Source organism: Glossina fuscipes, unplaced genomic scaffold (genome assembly GCF_014805625.2).
Source record: "Glossina fuscipes isolate IAEA_lab_2018 unplaced genomic scaffold, Yale_Gfus_2 3, whole genome shotgun sequence".
Taxonomy (NCBI): Eukaryota; Metazoa; Arthropoda; class Insecta; order Diptera; family Glossinidae; genus Glossina; species Glossina fuscipes.
Window position 1 is genome coordinate 2,927,855 of NW_023998417.1, and position 15,826 is coordinate 2,943,680.

The 15,826-nt window shown below is 32.7% G+C and overlaps 1 protein-coding gene across 1 annotated transcript in view; it reads left to right on the forward strand.

Annotated features, from left to right (window-relative positions):
- Window positions 1-1,390: 1,390 nt before the first annotated feature.
- LOC119634613 (EH domain-containing protein 3) overlaps window positions 1,391-15,826 on the forward strand; it is a 19,379-nt gene continuing 4,943 nt past the window's right edge. Inside the window, exon 1 of the mRNA XM_038028864.1 lies at window positions 1,391-2,615. Within this exon, the coding sequence (XP_037884792.1) occupies window positions 1,391-2,615 (1,225 nt within the window). The remainder of the gene's footprint in view (window positions 2,616-15,826) is intronic.

Genomic DNA, 15,826 nt, shown 5'->3' on the forward strand with positions numbered 1-15,826 from the left:
TCGAATTGCAAAACTTCAGGCTAACGAACCAAATTCCGGTACTAAGAATTATAAATTTATTCTAAAGTCGTTTGCTTTTGTTTAAATTTTTCTGTAAAACAATATGGGAAAGCGGCTGCCTAAAGTGTAGCGCTTTTACTATTAAAGTAAAATTTTCCTTATTGTCTTGTCTCATTTGATTTGTAACCAAATTTTAATGTTTTTCATTAAAATTTCCAGCACGTTCCTGTCGGCTAATGATTGAACCTAACCCTTAGCCCATTTTACTTGATAATTCCGTAATCAGGAAAAGAAAAACGAAAATATATGATTAATCGTGTAATTAGGAGAAAAAATGAAAATTCGTTTCGTTTATTTCTTAAAATGTTTCATCTACTTTTTTGCATTCATTTACATGTAATTGTTAAAATCTAAGGCTGAAAATTCCCTTATACAAAAGATGCCAGATCGTTAATTGAATGGTCTACTTATAAGCTTCTTAGTTAAGTTAAGAATTTAATACCTTACAAAATAGTTATGCAATATTTTTATTAAGTTTTTTAACAATTTGCTCACAAATTGACTTAAACCCTTAGAAACGTTTTGTTAATTTAAGTAACATTATCCCTTCGTCTATGTGTAACGATTTCTTTATTTATATTGAGAACGACTCGCTCTAAGTAATTTTCTTGAATACGTTTATTCTTTTCATGATGATGTCTAACTTTAAATGAAGGAGTTTAAAATTTTAACATTTTATTTTATAAATAATAACTCAAAATGGCTTATGATTTGACATAATGTTTATCAAGAAGAGGTTTATTTATCAAAGACAGCTATTTTATACGCAAATCAATAGTCAACGAAACTTAAAAAAAAAACACTTTTATAAATCTACTGCTACTCCCATCAGCTTATCATATCCCTAAAATGGGGATAGAATTTTACTTGTGGCAATATTTAATCATTAATTTGCTGTCTTTTATCAGAGTTGCTTCAGTGGATTCCATACGCCGAACAAAGACGGACGTATTAATTTCAGTTTCGTTGCACATGTAGAAGCAATTTCTTATTTTTTTTAGAAAAATACAAAAAAAAAAGTGAAAGAAATTCTAGTAAGAAAATTTTTTTTCAGCTTATGGTAAAATCCTAAATTCCTATTAGTTAACAAATCTGTGAAAAGCACAAATCAAATGTAAGCAATCGCAAGAGCTGCAAAAAGTACGAAAAAAACAGGTGGAAAGAAGTGACGGAATTTTTCCAAAAATAAATTTTTTTGCTTGCGTGAATCATTTGAGTTGGTTTTTTGGTTATTTTTCTGGGGCGGTCGAAGTACATTATCACGCTAATCAAAACTAGTAAAACGAGAAGTAAACTGTTTTGTCAAACAAAAAGGAGCTAACACGTCAAGATGTTTAGTTTTTTAAAGCGTGAGAAAGTCAATCAAGAAATTGTCGAGAATGTTATAGGCGAGTTGAAGAAAATTTATAAAACGAAGCTCTTGCCTCTGGAGGAACATTATCAATTCCATGACTTTCATTCGCCCAAGCTCGAAGATCCAGACTTTGATGCAAAACCGATGATATTATTGGTCGGCCAGTATTCCACGGGTAAAACAACATTCATACGTTATTTATTGGAACGTGATTTCCCAGGCATACGCATTGGACCAGAGCCTACAACCGATCGTTTTATTGCTGTCATGCATGACGAGAAGGAAGGAATAATACCCGGGAATGCTTTAGTAGTAGATCCCAATAAACAATTTCGGCCATTGAGCAAATATGGCAATGCATTCTTGAATCGTTTTCAGTGTTCGACAGTAAATTCGCCGGTATTAGAAGCTATTTCGATCGTAGACACGCCAGGTATTTTATCGGGTGAAAAGCAACGTATAGATCGCGGTTATGACTTTACCGGCGTTTTAGAGTGGTTTGCGGAACGCGTAGATCGCATTATTTTATTATTTGACGCCCATAAATTGGATATTTCCGATGAGTTTCGCCGTTCTATTGAGGCGCTCAAAGGGCACGACGATAAGATACGTATTATTCTTAATAAGGCAGATATGATTGATCATCAGCAGCTGATGCGCGTTTACGGTGCGCTAATGTGGTCATTGGGAAAGGTATTACAAACGCCCGAGGTGGCGCGTGTATATATAGGATCTTTCTGGGATCAGCCTTTACGTTTCGATGCTAATCGCCGTCTTTTCGAAGACGAAGAACAAGACCTCTTCCGCGATTTACAATCACTGCCCCGCAATGCAGCTTTGCGTAAACTTAATGATTTAATCAAACGAGCCCGCCTTGCAAAGGTGCATGCGTTCATAATATCGGAGCTACGCAAGGATATGCCTTCGGTTTTTGGTAAAGATAGTAAAAAGAAGGATCTAATAAAAAATATCGGTCAAGTGTACGATCGCATACAACGCGAACATTCAATTTCGCCTGGCGATTTTCCCGACACTAAGAAAATGCAAGAAGTTTTACAACATCAAGACTTTTCCAAATTTCATTCGCTGAAACCACATCTGTTGGAAGTTGTAGACACAATGTTAGCCAGAGATATTGCCCGTCTAATGGAAATGATACCACATGAAGAAGTCAGTCTAGTATCGGAATCAATAGTTAAAGGTAAGTGCGATTATAATATATTATATCATAAGGCATCTATTTTCACATATTTAAACTGCCTCCCTCCCTTCCTCTCTCTCTCTCTCGCTCTCTCTCTCTGTCATGTATCAAACACTTTCATTATTTCATTCCCGTATACTAAAGAATTCTGCACTTTTCCAATTGTATTACTTTTCCCTATAAGTTCGTTATAAATATAGATTGTTTGCCTTTCCATACGTATAAATACTTGCGTGAATAGGTAGCTATCTATTGCAATATGTATATCTGGCCTCCCATTAAACTCTTGCTGCTCTTTTTCCTTTCAATTGTATTGTTCTTCTCTTTTTTTTTTTTTTAGTTATTTACTGTGGAAAAGTAAACAATTGTCAATAAACTTGATTTGCTTTAATAAGTGAATAAATCGTTCTCTCTATACCTGAACGCAAATTTTGCGCTTTTTTACACAGTTGAGCAATTGACCCAGTTACGAAAAAAAAAAAAAAAAAAAAAAAAGGAAAGAAGGCAAGAAAGAAGCATGTTCTAAAAAATGATTACAATAAAAATTAAAGAATACACAGTTTTTTGTGCTTTTAAGCAAAATAATTGCGATGACAATGATGAAATTTTGTTAATAAATAAAAAAAAAAACAAAACCGGGTTAAAGATAATAATTACAGAGACCGCAATAAGTTCTTAGTTATTAGGCAAAACTACTTTCGACTACTTCCGCCAACTGCTCTTGTTTTTTTAACTGATTCATAGACCTATCTGGACCGATTTGTCTCTGAAAAAAGTTGTGGAATTTTTTTTTAATTTTCTGAACTTTATTGCTTCAACTGACTTGGCTTAAGCTTAAGCTAATCCCTAAATAAACATAATTTTTGCTCCCTCTGATCCAGCAGACATCTGTATGCATCATAATAAACATACTCACAAACTTTTATATATAAAATTTTATATACACAAGAAGAACAACGCTTCTTTTTTTGCCTTTCGCTGCTAGCAGTCTTTCCGATTGCGAAGAAAATTTTTTAAAAGACCAAGACTTGAAAGACTGCAGCAAAAAACTTGTGAAGCTAAAATACATAATTTTTTTCTTTTTTGCTTTAGTAGAGTAAGAGTTTATCTCGACTTTACTTCGGAATATGTATTTATTTTTTCTTCTTCTTCTTCTTAATTTGTGGTAATGATGTCTGTCATCCAAGAACCCAAATACGATAAGAAACTTCTATAAAAAGGTAACCGCTACAATTTATGCAAGTGACCGCGACGGTGACAATCGCAGATCATTTTTGAGGAATGAAGAGCAAACATTTCTCTTTACATATCCGACTTGTCATTATCATTAAGTACAAGAAACTGCTTTCAAGTTTTTTCTTTTCTATTAAAAAAAATTAAATGCCATATTTGAAGTATAAGCTACAAAAAAAAAAAAAAAAAAAAAAAAATAATTACCATGTTGTTTGTATCGTTCCCTCTATCGGCACAGAGATTTCAATGTTGTGAATTGTTTCAATTGTAAGCAATTTGTCCAAGCGCCAGTTATAACTCTTTCTTTTACCTGTTTCTTAAATAAAAACAGACTAAACGCTAATAAGATTTGCTAGTTTGAATAATTAATTCGACTTGTAATATCTTATTGCCGCATATATATCTAAGGAGGTCATAGATGGTCTCGTGAAGCTCTTCTATAAAGTGAATTTCGGATTAAAGCGTTTGTAGCCCCTTATACATTAAATAAACTTTACTCTTGGGTAGATCTAATGTTGAATTGATTTAAATGGAGGGGCTTGAGCCACATTCGCATGATTTAAGTCCGTCTACCACACAAATCCTTTTTCTTTAAACTCTTACATCAAAAAGCGGTTTTCAAAGTTTCATTTGCATATAGTTCCAAGTTTGGAGTAATCTGGTAAACATTCCTCAAAACGAAAAGAAGTACTAAATATGTCCTAGAAAAGTCCATAATAGGCTCTCGCACATGCAGGATTGTCTTGCAAGCAGGGGGTAGCGGAAATCGCTTGTAAATTATTCGATGGGTTTACGGACCTTGTCTGATCAAGCTTTCAAGGCAGGGGCAGACAATAAAATTAGAGACCATCTGCTTATACATGTGAACATACACATCTCTTAAAGTAAGCAAACATGGATTTACGGTAACTATAGTGATCTGAAGCTATACTCGAAAGTAAATGAGTTTAACTATGAGTTTTCGGTTCTAGTACTTCACCTTGTTCGACGCGGAATTATCTCGGACCAGTCGAATATCTTTTGATGCAAAGAAAAGTCCGTTAATCTGCACTAAAATTTCTCTCGGAATTAAATAAATTCTTCCGACTTTTCTTTCCTCTGAACTATTGATTACTATTATGATGATCGTGATTATGATGATTATTGTTATGATGATAACAATGTTTAATATTCCGTAGAGTTTATTTTCACTGATGATTAGCGAAACTAAATTTTAATTTCCGATTAGTCTGGTTCGATCTTTAAACATTCATTTCATTTTTATTAAAATAATTTTCTATATTCGTGTACTAATGAACTGGCTTTGGTATCAGCCAGCCTTGTTTATAGCGTACGTGTTCTAATTACATAGTTTTTCTCACTTTGTTTAAGTTGTTTATTACTCATAGCTAACGACTGATTAAATGCCTTGTGCTATTATAACCGAATGACAAATCTCAAGTCATCACGTCATTAGCATACTGATAAGATAACTAACTGCTGCATGTATGATGTAAGAGTTCTATTTCAGTATTTTTCTAAAAAAAACAAAAAAAATCTTATCTTAAATCCTAAATTTTACCAACAAAAGGCGAATTGAAAAGCAAAACTAACGAGAAAAAGGAAAGAAAAAAAAAAAAGAAAGAAAATTTTACACTCGGTAGAGCTTGGCGGCGAATAATGATCGCTGGCGCTAATAGAGTTTGAAATGTTTGCATTTAAAAACTACAAAGCATGACTTTTAAATGCAATTTAAACAAGCACAACAATATAATCAGTTATTTTAAGACAAATAAATGCCTAACGTATGCCAATGAAAACTTTTTCTTGCAAATGTTTAAAGAGTCATTAGTAAAAGAGAAATAACTGCATTTAACTTTACTGTTATATGATAGATTTGTCGTAACTTTTGTAACATCAAGATATATGCGTGAGTTATACATGAACAAGGAAAGAAATTATCATCGATTTTGAATTTTATATAAGAGAAATTTTATTGCCTCTTCCGGCCACCAGTAGCAGTCTCCCGCAGCAAACTAGTTGCCACATAAAAATGTCGATTCAAACAGAACCTCGCAGACAGTTTGCCTAACCAAGCTGCGATTTAACACAAAAGAAAGTCTGAAGTTTTATATCTCTATTCTTTCGAGATAATAGATTGCCATCAATGCCATGTATTGGTCTAAGAGTATCGGCAACCCGACAAAAATGGTGTATAACAAAGATTTTGTGTACAGTTATGGCAGATCGGTGATAAAATTTCATAATTTAAAAAAAATGATAGCGAATTTTCTCTCTTACTTAACTTCCAATATATATATATATATATATTGTATATATAATTAGAAGTAAAATGCGAAATTAATGTAATATTATGGAGATCATTAGCATAATTGATGATTTATTACTCAAAATGCTCTGTTTATGTATGATTGTTATATGTTTATAGATTTATGTTATTCATAAAAGCAGTTTCGATCGGCCTATGTAAACTCACTTATATATATAAGAGAAGTAGGAAAATTATATTGATTAAGAAATCAATCATCCAAAGATTTTAATAATTATGGCCTGCAAGATGGACAACAAAGAACAAGATGTACGGAGGGACAGACAAACTTTAATCAATCCAGGTTCATTTTCAATATAATGAAACGTGGGGTCTATGTCAAGTCCTTCCGTCCGCACAAACCTAATACAACCTTATACCACAAGTGGTGTAGGGCATAAAAACAGCACTAGATTATGGAATTCTATGGAATTATAAATTGTTTAGTCTACGGTGATCCAATAATTGCCAATCACTTAAAGGAAAATAACAATTCGCTCACTGTTGGTAAAAGAGTTTTCTTCCAAAACAATTTTTAGACAACGTGACAAGGTCTGTGATGGCATTCCTCTTTCTATGCCACGTTCTAGCGATTGATCGTCCGCAATAGTAGTATTTATCGCACTTTTCTAACTAAAAGAAACTGATCTGTTAATAGAAAAATTTCAATTCAACAGAAAAGCATATGAATAGCCTTCGAGTTCTTTTATTGAAATCTGTCTGCGAAAGTCACACCAGAGAGCATTAGAACGGGAACCTTTTTGTTTTCGCCGCACAATATCTTCTCTCTAACTAACGAAATGAAATTTGAGCAACGGATAGAAGTTTGGTCTCAAATGCCACACCCTAGCTTATAATTTGTTTTTGGAACACTAACTCACTAACTCCGTGCGTTACCGCAATTTCTTACCTTTAAAGTGAGTTTGTAATGTGTTGAATGCATGATAAAAAGTAATCATTAAATGACGTCAAACACACACATACACACACACACACCTATAGATGTACTCGCTGTTAATTACTTATCGCTGGAATTCCAAAAGTGTTCGACTTACGCATATCTTTGCTGATACGTAAAGATTGCATGTAATTAAAACCACAAAGCCAATAATAGTTAGTTTTACACAAAATTTTGCAAATTGTGCTGCTAACCCAGTTACTAACATTTCGCAGTTATTAGGTTGCTATGCTCTTGCAATGGCGTTTTTTTTTTTTTTTAATCTATTAATTAATTATCATAATCTGCAAAAAAAAATTGACGCAAAACCAAGTTGAGAAAGTAAGCAACAAGTTCATTAGATTTTTAGGGTTAGGTACGAAGTTTTTTTTTTTTTTTTTGATGAGCAAGCAACAATCTGTAGCATGTGTAAGGTAAAATAGCCATAGGAGAGGAGGTAGTATTTGGAAGCATAAGAGGAGACCATAAACACTGCTCTCCATAAATCGTTACTGTATAACGTTACAGGTCGTTGTTTACTTAGTTTAGGGAAAAACACAATGCACAGTATTTGTGCGGCATACAGTTGGTTACCAAACGTATGGGAATTGACTCGGTTTCTTTGAAAGCGATATAAGTCCATTTTATATCATACTCATAATACGATCATTTTATAGCTTTTTTAGGTATAGAATTGATTTAGTTTCATATTCTGCTATCATTCTTGTAGTATTTATTAACAGAAATTTCCTCATAATTTTAATGACTTGAAATAGACTTGGACTTATGTCACTTTGCCAAGTCAACAAGGTTTGAGAATCATATATTTCTAAGATATTAAATAGGGGATTTTCCGGATGTGCGATAATATTAGGTATTTGCAAAAATAGTTGCCATCATTTTCTACAACATTTTACAATATTGTTGGCAATATGGCGATATCAGCTCGAAAGAACTTGTATTGATGTGGCAGCGATTCATCCACCGAACCATTTCCGTCTCCTCGTCTTCAACTTTGCGACGCCATGTGCCACGTGCGAGTCGTAAACAGAAAGCGTCACGCCTGATAACTATGCTGGGTGCGGGAAAGCTTCCAAAAAATGACATTTCCAGTCACCCCGTCTTTAAACAGTTGCACCCAAAACCGACAGTTGGCGTACGACAAGTCTCTGCACGTGTTTGCTAGGCTTTGGCCCGTATTATATTGGTTTGATAGTGATCTACCTACCGACCGAAATTTCTGCAAACACCTAATAGGATGATATAAAGGTTCGCGTATTATATTTTGGGTATAAATTTTATATCTTTGCGGGAAGCGGATTTGCAACACTCCCAATACAGCTATAGATAAGAGCCTTATTTTTTTTTTTTTTTTTTTTTTTTTTTTTTTTTTTTGTAGATGAAAAAATCTTAGTAGATTTGAATCATTATCATTTTTAATTTTTTGCCAAAAATTGACTTGTACCACTTTCAAAGGGAACAATTCACTCACAATTTTTATCAATGCATTTTATCAGCACAAACCGTAAACAATTAAATATAGTGTACAATAGCCACAAGTGTTTTCTAACCATTCCATTTTTTTTTTTTTTTTTTTTTTTTTTTTTCCATTATATATAATTATGTAATAGAGGAAAAGATAAAAAGCAGATGAAGTGGAGTTTTTCCGATAACAACCTAAAAAGTTTACTTGTTTTGCAGAAACGCACAAAATTTAAATTCGAAGCAGGGCAGCATCGTCAACAACACCTTTTGAAACAGGTTCTCTCCGTACCACACTGTTTTAGCCCTTCTTCCAAACCGTACACTGCCATCGTCTCATCGTCTATAGAGTGTACAAGAACAAAATTTTCATGTCTATAATATGGAGGGAGTGAGTGCAGTCGATTTTTTCTATTGTCAAATTAAAGGTTTTTTATAGGCATGTGGGTGGGGGTTGTAGACGTGTCCTTTGAAAAGTTTAGATCAATTCCAAACTCTTTTGAAAAACTTTTATTTTGAAAATAGTGGAAATCAGTCGCGCCTGCTATTAGGTCACGACTCTGCATAGTTTTCTCACTACTTTTTATTTATTCTCGATTCATTTAGGGTTTTCTTTTCGGCCTGTTAGGATCTTCTCTTTTGGTTTACGGCATACGATCGCGATTCATATCTCATTCTTATTTCGATATATTCTTTATTATCTGTTGTAATTGTCGATCTTGTTCGATCGTTCAATTCTACACTGAAAGTGGGATCTATTTATCAATTTATTTAGTTTTGATCATTTTCAATGGATTTGGAAGCAGATCACTACAGGCCACCTGAATGAGCAAAGAATTGCTCAATGCTGATTATCTGGAACAAACTTGGCGCCTATAATCGGGAAGAAAAAAAAATTCATATATATTTTGCCAAACGTTCTCTATTACATTCTATCTATTGCCCTACATTTGATTGATATTTTCAAAATTATTAGCCTACATATGTATAAATGTATATATGTACGTTATCACTTCAGTTGTATACGCGCACATGGCTACCTACCTTATCGTACCCATATTTGTACTTATCGGTAAATAAACAGTAAAAACTTGTACCCTTATAATAGAATTAGAAACATATGCTGATATGACTTATGTTGTTTTTTTTTTTTTTTTTTTGGTATGACATTGTCAAGTAAGTTGTTAGCTGTGCGAGTATTTGTTATTTTTGTCTTACGATAGGCAATTAAACCGCAAACAGTGATTTCGATTACATTTCTAGTATAAGTATTTGCTATAATTGTTGTTATATTTGAATAGTTTTTTTTTTTTTTGTTAGAACTTGACGTTAACAGCAAATAATTCCTATGAAATTTTTGCTATGAATGATTGTTATATTAAATTGATTCTGACGAAGACAACAAAGAAGACACGTTTTATGCATTGTCGCGAACAAATTGAGTTAGCAACACTGATCAGTTATTTCGATATGTTAATGCAGACCTTGATGTTATCGCGTCTTTTCTCTAACTAACCTAAATAGAAGAAGTATTTCTTGCAAAAACTTTTCCTCTCAATTCTCTAAAAATCTGTGTAAGTTGCCTGAAATGCATTGAAAAGCCCTGCACTTAATGTGTAATAAATTCATTACCAATGAAAAATATTTTATTCTTCATTAAATTCATATAAATCAGAAAATCATGTATCCGACATCTCAAGTGTATTAACCGGTACTGGTATTTTTTGTTAAGCATTATGCAATAATAAACTTATGTACGTACAATATGAGGCGAAAATTGAATTCTCGTCATTCAAGGCAAATGCTTGAAAAACGCTTAGTCTCTTATTAATTAATCGTAAAGTCATTAAGAGAGTATTTTTACTCATTATTTGCATTTGTATTTGTATAGATCTGTTTAAAGTCCATAAGTAATTCTAGGTCGATCTGCCTTGTATTAATTAATATCGAAAATATTTTTGCTATGCAAGTAACGATTTCTAAATTTCTAATATAAAAAAATTAAGTTTAAAAAAAAATGAAAACAAATTATTGTTGCTTTTCTGGACCTGGTAAGCTGCCATGACCCATAATCCCCATAATCGTTAACATATTCTCATCCGAGCAATTTTTTTTTATCTTCGCTCATATAACGGGAGCTTTATATGGTAAAAAATATTTCATGGTGATAATTGGCTCATGATAGGTAAATTGACAAAGAAATCTATCTTATCAAAGTTCAACCCCGCAGGTCTATTTTTTGGATACCATGCCAGGATTCTCATCGAACGCGTTATACCCTTATAGGCCAAGAAAGCCTAATTGCTAATTTTTTTGTGGCGAAAATTTGCTCATCGTGTAGTAATCAAGTGAAAAAATTAAGTGGACCTAATTTGAACCACATAGGTCTATTTCTTTTCACGCTCTCCATGATATCTTAATAATTCATGGGCGAATCTTAGCCAAAAAAAAATGTACGGTAGAGTATTTAGATCACATAGGTCTTTTTTTTGGACCCCCACTTATATAGGCGCTATCAAGAAAAGCAACCTCTTATATGGAGAGAAAATCTAGCCTTCCAATGTGTGGGCTTTCAAGAAAATTATGGCTTTTACCTGCAAATAATGTGGACTTTTTGGTGTATCATTACCAACGGGATTGAATAACTGTGTACTCGACGAAGTTGTGTAGGGTATGTTATGCTCAGCATTGCCAGAGTATAATATTCGTATTTGTTTTTAATACACAGTTCCATAATAGTAAGTGCACATAAAAATAGGATACAATTTTTTTTGGATTCTACGACAAAAATTAGAATTGTGTTAGACAATGTGATGATGTAGGGTATTGAATAGTCGGCCTATCCCAACTACAATATTCTTAGTTCTCACATCTAATTATTACTTCTTGCGCGAATTTTGGATCACTCTTTGAAGAACTTCATGCTTAATGCCTCTGCATATTGAATTCTGCTTCACACTTCAAGTATTCTGAATTAAGGTCTCGAAAGCTAGACGTGTTCGTTAACTATATTTGAATTTGACATTTTTTTGCCTAAACTTGTAATGAATTGAAGGCGAAAATCGCCAGAATCTGTCTTAGCTGAGAAAAGATGGTCCGCTCGAAGTTTCTTCCGTTGTTAAGGTCAAAAACTCTTTTACAGAAGAAGTTTTAGGCAATTTAGGCAATAGAGGAACTCTGCGTTAGACTTCACGTTGTTTTGCTATTATTCTACCTGTAATATCTGGTTGTAGGGTTACAAAAAATTTGCCAAACTTAATGTCCTTTCTTCTTTGGCTGTAAAAGTGTGAAAGGAAAAATTCTTCATAAAGTATAGGAAGGTATTTGTATCAAATATCATTTCACTCTAAGAAGTCAAGTCGTTGTTATTGTAGAAAATTTCTTAAATCTTTCTTCAGGTAATTCTTTCCTTTTCAAAAATCGGTTTTTGAACACCCTATGCAAATAAATATTCAATTTTCAACATTACACATAGTATGCTTAAGCAGATATAGTTGGAAAACTTTGCAAAAATTTCTTAGGCCAATGGGTAAACGCATCATCAATTAATTGTTCCGACTGGAGAAGGAAAAATTTATTCAAACCTTTAATCGTTTCACTGTTAAATGAAATTTACGTAGAGCGTAGACATAAAGAACGAATGACTGACTCCTTCCTCAACCGAATTATTTGTCTATCGTTCATTGTTAATGTACTTGTATATCTACTTGCGTATAAAGTAAATAACGTTTAACTTGGTGGAATAACGTCATCGAAAGTCCAAGGTTAGTAAACATCGATAAATAAATATTTGATAATTATGTGAAACTACAGCAACTGTTACTGGTGGAGAGGCTTTCTTAAATCAATATAATATAATAGATGCGGAAAACTTTGTCAAAAACATATATAGGAAACGAAACATATATAGAAAAGAATGCGTAGCAATTACGTATAATTATGAATTAATTGAAAAATGAAAAAAGAATCCATTAAAAAAATAAATCACTGTTTTGTGTTAGAAAAAGGAAAGAAATTCTATGCTCTTGAAACCCTCAAAATATATATACCATCCATCAATCTAAATTCCCCGATTGATATGAGTGCTTAGAAAATGAAATCATGAATGAAAAAAATTGCATTTTTTTTTTCAATTCCAACAAACAAACAAAAAAAAAAAATAATCTTAAAATTTTTTTATATTTTTTTATTTATTTTTTTTTTTTTATAAGCATCATCTTCCTGTGCTTTCATACATATTTTAGACATACATAGTATGTGTGTGTGTGCGTAAGATGAAAAAGAATCTAAGAAAAATTGTTTTGCTGCCTATATTTGAGCATTTGAGCGTTTTAAGCTTGTATATATCAGTCCAACGAATCGTGTGTCCATAAATAATAATGAAGTGTAAAGTATTTGTTACACTTGTCCGCCCCTATGCATTCTATATCATCACTTTAGGTATTACTATGCGACAAATAATAATTGAAATTCATGATCCACATTTACATATACTTTACACTCACTTGGGCACAAGTTTTGCGCCAATTTTGATTAGAAAGACGACGATTGTCGGTTGACGCGAACTGTAAAATAAGCAACAAACACTTGAGCTTTTAAACGAATGCTTGGAATAAGCGGACATAGAGTAAAAAAAAAAATAAATAAATAAAAAGCAGACAGACTAAGGAAAGAATTAAAAAAAAAAATTTACAAAGAAAGGTAGAAATGATTGAATAAAATATAAATAAAATTCATGTAAATTAAACTTAAGTTTATTTATTTTTTTCTCTTACTTTTGTTTGCTGTATAAGCGCTGACATATTTAATGTGCAATAATTTCCAAAAGCAATCAGACATTTTTGTCATTTTCATTTAATTGAACCCGCGACAGCTAGCAATGATGATAATAATAAGTCAGTCTGCCATCCATATTTTCAGTATGACGAACGCAACTTTAACAAGTAAGCAAACTATATACGATCGTGGCCGAATCTTTGATACCCATCAGCGTTATCCTAAATGGATGAAAAAACAGTAAAAGAACTAAATCGTGATGCTCTATAACATGCAGTGGGCGCATCGAATTTTTTCTACTCAAAAGCTTTTATCGCATAAACGTGTGGGCAATGTGGGCGTTTCGCTTCAAAAGTCTAGGTCACGTCCAAGTACCAATTTGTAGGCTAACGGGAGACACTTTACCACAAATACTATAAAGTTGCGCAAGCAAACAGATGGACAGATGGACAGACGAACAGCAAGCGGACATGTTTAGGTGTATTCCAAATATGGAACTGGCTACAGTTTATGAGTAACTATTTACACAGATACTACGCCGCTGTGTAGATGGATAGACGCGCAGACTTAGGTGAATTCCAAATTTGAAACTGACCAAGAATTTATTTACTTGATGGGGCTCTTGAAGCTTGTTTTTGCGCATTATATAGGTGAAGGTTAAGGTAAAGGAAAAATGAAATTAATTTTTCATATACTATAACATATATGGGTAGGCGTGTTTTCCTACACGTACTACAGCATCGCCATATTTGTTTTTTTTTTTTTTTAGTTTGGAGGTATGATTATTGAAAAAAAAATGCAATTGAAGCCAGTTTAAGTTCTTCTTCTTCTTGAATTTGTTTTTACATTTCAATTATAGCGTATTTAGGTTTCCTCCTCAACTTGAACTTCCGTTTAATTAAGCATTTACCGTGATTTTACTAATTTCAGTTCTCATCCATCAGAAAAGTCTGTCCTAATATATTAGAGAAACTGCAAGTGTTTGTTTAATTCTTTTCACACGCACACACAAACGCATAAACAATGAAGTGAAAGGAAAAAAGTGGTTGTTTAGAACTTCCCTATTAAAGTCCAAAAAAAAAAAAAAAACAAACAGAAAAAAAACACTGACTTACAATTATTTTTGATATTAATATTTTTTATTCATACAATGAATATTTGAGTTATTTTACAAATTATTAATGAGACCAACAAACATATTATATTATGTTTATATTATGTCATAAAAAAAAAAAAAGAAGAAAATTGTCGGTAGCTCAAGTGAATGAACTTTTGCAGGGAGAATTGATTACAAACAATTTTTCTTTTTTTTTTGTTTTCTTCTTTTATTCTCAAGAACGATTTTTTTTTTTTTTCTTTGATTTCGTACGCACACTGCCTGACTAGGAGGTGACTGGCAGGCCGGCTGACTGATTTTCTTTTATGGGATGTAAATATTTGATGGGAACATAAAATTTTGTTCACAGGGTTTATTACTATTCTTCTTCTCATGCGTGCGCACATCCAACCACCTCATTATAATCGAGATCGGCTTTGCTTCCCTTTTTCAAAAATAACAAATGCATTAATGTGCCTTGTTTATGTTGCATAGACTCATAAATGATGATTTTATGCGGACTATGGATATGCAATGTTGTGTTAATATTTCGTGTGTGTTAGTAAACGCTGACGAAATTTCGAACATTGAAGATTTTGAATAAACGAACACTTGCATCTATATTTATATAGATATTTTTCATTACTGCTCTCAATCTATCGGGAATTTGTACGAATTTAGAGCAATTCTTCTTCTTCTCAGATAGATTTCCCCCTAGATGGAGGCGAGTTTTTTTCTCTTTGTCAATTATTTGAATTCTTTTATTTCTCCTCGGGAAAACTTGTAAATCAGGCTGAATTTTTCTTGCGGAAAGTCATTAAAAACCATTAGCTAAGACGGATTGCAGTATACTTTTCAATGTGAACATATCACTATAGAACGATTGGATTAGAAGGGCCGAAACGAAACAAAAAGGCTTGAAATTCATATAAGCCATAAGAGCGCGGCTGGTTGAAGGATCCTCAGGATTACTCATCTGGCAATAATGAATATATTGGGAATGAAAAAATTGAAAATTAAACCGATCATTAAACGAATGCCCTAAGGACATATCTATATATATATATATGTATGTAGACCGGCTAAATAGCAAATGCATACGTTTTCTCGAAACTTTTCATTCAAAAGCTGATAAAAACTTCACTTACGTAAACTTGTATAAATTAACATGAACATGTCTTCAATATATATATATATATATATCAAAGACTCAATATATATATATATATATATCAAAGATTCGAAGCGCCAAACAGAACAAGAACAATGTTTATGTTTTTATATCGGTAGCGGCTAACACCAGATAGCCGTCGTTTTCGTTGCTTCATAGCGCATTCATCTCTTATCGTCAGTTAGCAGCGGGCAATTTTGGAAAGGCC